General features: G+C 44.9%; 1 protein-coding gene across 1 annotated transcript; it reads right to left on the bottom strand.

Annotated features, from left to right (window-relative positions):
* Window positions 1-4,472: 4,472 nt before the first annotated feature.
* Window positions 4,473-5,595, bottom strand: LOC120846193. Its single transcript, XM_040217881.2, has one exon. It carries the CDS (start codon window positions 5,593-5,595, stop codon window positions 4,786-4,788), a length of 810 nt encoding a protein of 269 aa, XP_040073815.2. The 3' UTR covers window positions 4,473-4,785.
* Between the last annotated feature and the right edge of the window lie 2,642 nt (window positions 5,596-8,237).

Genomic DNA, 8,237 nt, shown 5'->3' with positions numbered 1-8,237 from the left:
ATAGGTTAAGTCCTTTCGTAATGCGAGAAGGACTCGGCTGACGTCAGAATTACGAGCTGATTGGAATACTTCATAACCCGATAATCGGAAATCTGGCGCTACACGCGATTCGCTAATCGCCAAAATCGGAAACTGGTGTTTGAAAGTGAATTGTCGAAAGTTTGAAAGTCTAGTACGAAGCCCTCTCGCGTTCCATTGAAAAACAGTCGCATTTTTAACTCTATCCGCGTATGAAGGGGCCTCAGTCATTACCCTGATGTGACCCTCCTGACATCGTTACAACTATAGTTTCAAATATCAAGATCCCTTGCAAGATGTCTTTCAAGGCGCATGATGGCAGCTGGGCAGTGAGACCTCGTATAACAGAGAAAATAAGGCTTACGACGTGACTGATTGTCATCGAGCCAAAGATGGAAGGCCCCGTTTGCGGGGGAGGCGTGGTTCCACTGGAGGCGTTGCCGTGCGTGCGCTTGTTACCTACTCCTGGAGTTAAACCTGACGTGTCGGAACCCGCTGAAGAGGGAATCAGTTCGTAAGTGGAATTATAGTCGGCTGTCTTTGTACTAGCCGCGGCAGCATATGTCTTCTTTTTCTTTTTTCGAGGTGCTTCTCGAGTCTTTGGGGCTTGAGATGCCGATTATTTTTGTTGAAGGTAAGGAATGGTGCTTGTATCAGCAGGTAAAGTGTCTTGATCAGTCTTGTTTTCAGTCGATGGTGGCGTGCGCTTTGGGCCGTGGACAAATCTCTTTGTTTTCGTAAGAGCCGTTAGGCGAACTTTGCAATTGACGTAGCTTGCAGGGTGGTTTCCACCGCAGTTTGCGCACTTGGCTGGTAAATCTCCCTTGCAGTCTTTGGTGAGATGTGGTTGAGAACATTTCTTGCATTTAGTTTCTCTTTTACAATATTTGGCGACATGGCCAAGTGCTTGACATTGGAAGCATCTGGTCGGTGCTTCAACAAATTCAGTTACTTCATGTTTGGTAAATCCAAGATTTACTCTTGATGGACGATCAGAGTTTGGGCGAAATGTGAGGACAACCCGGTCTGTTGGTTGCGCAGCTTCATCGGGCTTTCCTCGACGTCGGTATCGACGGCGGGCTGCGATTACTCCGTCTTGATGTAGAAACGATGCCAATTCGGCATCGGTGTGCCACAGGGGCACCCCTTTGATCATTCCGCCATTTTGAAGATAGTTCCTGGGTACGGTAGCTTGGATTGGAACCCCACCGAGAGAGCGAAGTTTGAGGAGTCGGTCAACTGTGGCGACTTCAGCAACTTCTACCAGAAGGCCGCCTTTGTTGGTGAAGCGATGTCGTAAAATGGCCGCTGCTGCTGCCTGATTTACTTCGGTGCTTAGGCTTCGCGGGTTTTGTTTCTGCAACCGTTGTTCCTCATTCACGGGCGCAAGAAGCACAGGAATACCTGTCGTTCTTTGCCGACGGTGTTCGACGAGAACAAAGCCTTCCAGGTCGCCTTCTGTAAAATCTTGGTCCATTTCGTCGTTCTGGGGCGCTTGTAGTTTCGCCGGTGTCGACGATGTTTCGAGGGAACTGTTGTCCCCGTCGCTGTGTCGCTTCCCCAGATTGAGGCGTCCAGGCTGGGTTTCTTGGTTGGCATGATATGAGTGGTCCTTGTCAGCAGGAGTCTGCTGGGAGCACGAAGGTGCGGTCTCTTGTGCCAGTACTGGTGTACTGGGTTGCGAGGTCATGCCGTGTTTTTGGTTACTTGAAGTAACCCGTACCGCGATGAGCTGCAGTCGGTTGTTCGTGGTCACGACTGATTGCTCAGATTTGTCTTACTTACAAATAGAGACTGGGGTGAAATCAACAAAAAATCAGGAGCAGAGAAAAGGAACGGCACACCCAGCTGGCTTTCTCTTCTTCCCGATATCCTGCGGAAAAGAGGTCACACGTTTTTTCTTCTTCTTTTCGCATGGAGGCTGTCGGATCATGCTTAACATACATAAGTTTATTATCGTTAAAATTCGTTAGCTTCATAAAAAATAAAATGTCATTTTTTTGTAATATTTCTTAAGCTTATTAGGTGAAACACGCAGTGACTATCAGTTTTGTCTGGACGGAACTCTAGTGGTGACTAGAGCACTATAAAGCTCCTACGGAGCAGAGTAGCGCAATCTTTTGAACCCCATGCTTTGCCGACAACATGGCCGACAGAGCGGCTCGGCGCAAGTCACGTGGTACTCAGGGTTCCAGGAGGCGGCCCGCCCCATAGGAGAATACATGGAGATCGACACAACACGGCTAATTAAAAAAATTAACGGCGAGTTCAAACTTTTCAAAACTAGTCTGTCGTGAGGTTAGTAAAGCACTAAACACTTCATCAAAGTTTTAATAATATCGGATGCGTGTGCAAATTTTGAGAAGGCAATTTCTAAGGCAATGGCGTTTGAAGCAGACGATTTTTGCTCGTAGCGGAGATGGGCTTTTCGGGTTGGCCGGAGCGGGTCACGTGAATGGTGTGACGTCGCCGTGTCGTCTGCTGCATGATGCCGCTCAGGCAATTTTTTAAAAAAAGTTACGTCCTTGCGTGGCACAAAACTTAGCGCAAATTATTCTAAAATGTTTTATTATTATGTCAAAAACGATTGCCATTCCGTACATCCCCACAATACTGAAGAAACAACGATTTTCTCACGTTCTCCATGCATTTCTGACCGCAGTTGGAACCTCCGGGCGTTCGCCGCTAGTCGCCGAGAGACGGCGTTCTAGATTGCGCTGCTCTGCTCCGAAGGAGCTATATAGTGCTCTAGTGGTGACTATGGTTCCGTCTGGACAGAACCCTAGCCCCAGCCTTTCAGATTTCGGCTATCCTTGTGGCTACGATTTAATTCAACTACGCGGTTGCATTCAAATCCTCCTGCCACCAGCCAGCTGGGAAGGTTCAACCGAAGTGATTGCGGGAACACCGGCAAATACATCATGTTGTTACCAGCAGCTTTTTTTTGCTTCTAACCCCCAGCGACTGGTCAGTGGCGGTCTTTACGTATGTATACATATGTGCTCTTCTGTGCATAGCGCACGACACACCATGAACACGACATCAGTGCGGTGCAGCTACTCATTTTCTCATACCGGTGTACATCCAACACGAAATTTATTGAATAAGCTACTATACTTAACATTACTATTTCCTACAGTTCACAACTTTTATGCAGTAAAAATATTTGATGTTTTGTTTGTGGTTACTTTCTTCAGTACACAAAACCTACACTATGCAGTGAACTCACTACAGGGTTTTAGCCCATTTGTTTATTATTTTGGTGCTAAATATAGCTGCTCTCAGCTGTATTATTATTTAATGCTGCCATGGCCACCGTTTGTACCAACCATGGAACAGCAGCTGTTCTTTTCATGGACGCTTGATTACACCTAGTACCGAAGCTCTGTTGGTCTGCTAAAAGCTGTCTTCGAGCTGTTTTGAATTGTGCCAATGAAGACCCCGGCAAATATTGCAAATACGTCAAGACGACAAACATGAAAATAGTTGGCCCTTTATTGCAGATGTCTTTTGGCTTGTGTTATTTCCATGAGTTATCCTTTGGTGCTTTTGCAAGATTGGAGAAAAAATTAGGGGATATCTCGAGATATTATAATAGTTTTACTTAAGGTATATTGTAGGTCTTCTTATGGGGCTTGGGGGAGTTCTCACTCTTTAGTAAATTATTACACAGGAGAACAAATTGTGAAGATATTTAGGGTGGAAATTTCATTCAACTATTCAGAGCTTCATGGCACTCCTTATACCAATGATGAAATATTGCTGGTTCACGCATGTCAAAGCATTAATGTGGGAACAGAGCAAGGTAGTGAATATTGTATTTGTGAGTTACTAAATCTGTTTTGTCTACAGATTTGACCACCTCCTCTCATTGGTTGACCCACTTCTTCAAAAGGAGACAACCTTCTGGAGGAAACCGATTTATTCAGCGGAAAGGGCCTGACAATCAGGTATGTCAAAACTCATCTACGGTGATGATTGGAGTTCTGTTAGAAAGGAGGGTCTTGTCATCGGTAATGCTTTGTGAGAAGCTAGACTTTGTTGAATATGATTTTTGAGGCAATTCACATCTGGATACAGGTACCATATTTTCTGGACTGTAGTCTGCACGGGCCAGTCTGAACCTAAAAAGAAGTTATGCTTGATAGCCTGCAGGCTTATTTCGATAAAAGAAAATTTTTCCTTTAGATACTCTGCACCTAGTGAGTAGTCCGCTGCCCTTTTTGACTTGAGCTCTTGTGTACCCTCTTTCACAGTTTAAAAGCTGCTGTGAATGCTCCTTTTTTTCGGTGGTATTGCTACCGTGGTTTCAGTATGATGTATGGTCACTGATTTTTCTTAAACAATTTCTTTACATCCAAAGCTATAGGCTGTTTGGGATTCCTTTTTGCCCAGCCACAAAGCTTCTGCACAAGGTCGTGTCTGTCCTTTGGGGGGCAATCAGTGTCGCCGCGGTCACCCATGAGGGCAAAAAGGGAAAAATAAATGCTGTGCATGCATGGCCTTGTGTGGCATTTTCAAGTCAAAACAGCGTGATTTTATCCGTCACACTAGGCGTGCCAGATAGTACTCGTAAGGTATAGACCACTCTGAAAAACAAATCCTGTATAGTCCGCCAGTGGATAGTCCTTACAACAAAAAATAAAACAATTTTGAAAAACCGTATTGTGCACAGCCTAAATAAATTAACTTTTAAACATGCATAGTATGCAGACGATAGTCCCGAAAATACCGTAATGTACATTAGGGTACATATGCGCTGCTACATCACATTTGTGTCAACCGCCTGTAGTCTGAGGACAGTTGGAGCGAACCCTTCCTGTACTTCTGCTCGAGGTATGGCAACATTGAAGAAAAATAAAACTTCGTCAGATGAGCCATGTTCTGCGCTATGAATTGCTCATTAAACAGCACTGTGAATAGTGCTACAGAGCAGGGCGACCATACGTAAAAAAAACAGAGTGTCTTTCTAGTACATAGCATCGTGAACTGCACTTGACTGTAAAACCCCTTGTCGTGCTCGGGGTTCAAGAAAAACTTGTCGCCTTGACTTTTCACTTCGTAACCCCCTCGTGCTATCAGCGCTTTGCAATCGTCCGTGTCGGGACACTTGATTTTAAGGATGGCATTACAAGACTGGATAATACCATCAGGAGTAGCAGAGAGAAAAGGCACCTCTGAACAGACAACTGTTCCACATAAAGAAACACTCAATCCGGTCTCTGTCACAAACTGCGCACGTGCAATGGGCTCGAAATTCTGACCACGCCTGATCGCAGCGTTCCCCCGGAATGTTCTGCTTGTAAGCGACAGTACCGCCCTCTCATGGGCAGTATGTGGCATTTTTGGTACTGTTACAATGTTGGATGCTGTGACGCGTAACCCCCTTGACTCGTGCCACAAGGCATTTGTCGTGCCTCTTGTTTGTCTTTCGAGCTGTGCCGCCGCAGCACTACTCAATAGCACAAAGTCTGTGTAAAAAACGTTGCAGCGTGGGCAGCTCTCTGGCAGGCCGTCTACATCGGTGTGGGCCTGGTGGCTCGGCAGTGGGTCAGGTGCAGAGGGGCAGGCTGTCATCTGGACAGGAGTAGTGAGAGCTTCATAGAACAGTGTTCCTGCAATAATGAAAAAAGAAACAAACATTACGGGATTCACTTAAGGCAGCTGCGAACACTCAGATTGCAACAGAATTAAGTTGGGCTAGTTGGTTGTTCATGACTGGAAGGAAGCGCCGAAAGACGTGGACAAAAGAAGTAGGTAACGACGACACGTGGCGCTTCCTTCCAGTCATGAGCACTCAGATGTTCATCTTCTAGATGCAATGCACAAAGGCCTGAATATTTCACTTCCTGTTCACGATTTTCCATGTGTCGGGCAGGTTACTGAGCAAGTGTGATGGAGTGAATTTTACTGGCATCAAACTTTACTGGCATTAACATAGCCACTAAAGTTTGACATTAAATACTTATTTACAAGTGGGACTGAGTGCGCACGTCACACTCAAAATCCCTGTATTAACAGGTGGAAGCGATTTCTCATTTTGAAACGATTGGTAATATTATGCCTGAATATTTCGTGACTACACTCTTAGTTAAATCCATGCTGAAATGCACGCATATAAGCAGGAAAGCGGTTTAAAATTTTGCCGCTTACAAGCAGTTGGTTTAGGTGTCTCAACTGAAGCGACCCATTGTCATGAGGCCCAGATTCAAGCGGCCCGTTGTCACGCGGATCAGGTTCATGCGGCCTGATTTTACCAGGCTCTTCAACATGCGTGACAATTTAATGCAGTATTTGAGATCAATATTTTCCTGGCTATAAGCGGCCTACAACTATGTGGCCTAAAGGCCACATAATTCCTCCATAATTGGAGGAAGTAGTAAAGTATCTAGGTGTTAAATTTTCTCATAATTTGTCATGGAGCGCACACATCGACTTCGTCACGGCCAAAGCCAACCGCATGTTAAACGTTTTGAAACGTAATTTCAGGGACTGTCCCCAAACTGCTAAAGCAACTCTTTTTAAGACTAACGTTAGGCCGATACTGGAGTACGCCAGTGTACTGTGGGACCCAAAAGAGAGTTACTTGGGGAAAAAATAGAGCAAGTACAGAGCAGGGCTGCGAGATTTGTCGCAAGAAACTACAATTACAGAGACAGTGCTACCGCTCTTAAAAGGCAATTAGAGTGGGAGCCGCTTTCCTCCAGAAGAAGACGTCTTCGTTTGAAGTTTCTTCACGCAATTTACCGTGATCCAACCGGGATTAATAAAGCTAAGTTTATTCAACGCCCCAACTTCGTATCTAGGAGATTAGACCACTCGGAAAAAATTAGAGAATGGACAGCCCGAACCAACGTTCTGAAATATTCATTTTTTCCCAACACTATTAAAGAGTGGAACGCCCTGCCAAATGACTCCGTTTCTATTTTGTCAAACTCACTTTTCTTTGACAGACTGTCACGTGACAGCTGGCCAGACTAACAAGACTAGAAAAATGTTTTGATCCTCGCGATGTGAATTTTGAGTGATTACTGGGCGCGATAGTGTTGTATGTTTATTTGTTCCTACTTCGATTACTTTATTATTCTTTGAACGAAGTTGATAAAACTACATCTGTGTGTGCGTATTTTTTTTTGTCATGCAGCAAGTGAGTTGTTTAATTTCGCTGTTAGCACATATTTTCCTCAGCTGATTCTTTTACCTGGCACGTACATGGAATGCCAGTCACCGATGTTTCTTTCATCATATTCTGGGCTTGCTTTTGATTGAGTGTTTTCCTGTGAGCTTGCGTTATTTCTTGTTTTTTGGTACATATGCACGTGTGTATTTCTACCCTCACAACTATGTACCCCCCCCCCCCCCCCTGCAATAATGCCTTCGGGCGCTGCGGGGTAACCCGAAATAAATAAATAAATAAATAAATTGAAATTGCGGCAAAATAATACAACGCCATTTTCCGCCATTCTGCACAGACTTGGAGGAACAGACAGCCGGCACGATTGTCCTACTAATTGTTTCTTGAACTGGAACACAATATACAGCAATAAAACACATATCACATGAGGGGGGTCGAACCCACGCCCGCGAAGTGAGAACCAGACAACATATCCACTATACACCACAACCGCGCACACGTGCACATACTCATCGACCGACGAAGGGATTGTATACATCGGTTTGATAAATGCCTGCCTAATGGGAGAAACTACAATAGCATTTCCTGCTCTCCAGGGATTATTTATCATTTATACCCAGTTCGATGTAGTATTTTATTGTTTGGCATAATGGTTCCGGGGTCCTTCCGCGTAAGCAGCGCATGAAGGAACACCGCACTTTGTCGCTAGAACAGTAAAAACAGGTCCAATTGCGTCCTTTAAAAGCAAGGCTTGGGCACAAGTGACAGACCCGCTGTAAACATGTTTCGCTCGCTTCCATTGCCAAAGTTGCCCAACATCGTCCGCCACGTTAAAGGGAACATACATCTACATTCATACATTCATCTGGCTCGCCCCAAACTCCCACTTATTTAACTTCGCTTACTTACGTCTTGCACGAGTTGTGTTGCGAAAGAGCATTATCAGAGTAAATAGACAGTTAAAGACTGACAAAAGCATACTCTTGCAAAATATAAACCGTTTTCTGGCACGTCTCTTACGCTTCCGCTAAAAGAAACAACCGCGGAATCGAAACGTAGTCCAACGCACAAACAACCTTCTTCT

This window comes from Ixodes scapularis, unplaced genomic scaffold (genome assembly GCF_016920785.2).
Source record: "Ixodes scapularis isolate PalLabHiFi unplaced genomic scaffold, ASM1692078v2 PGA_scaffold12__126_contigs__length_90152505, whole genome shotgun sequence".
NCBI classification, from domain to species: domain Eukaryota; kingdom Metazoa; phylum Arthropoda; class Arachnida; order Ixodida; family Ixodidae; genus Ixodes; species Ixodes scapularis.
This window is presented reverse-complemented; position numbering and strand designations above follow the sequence as displayed.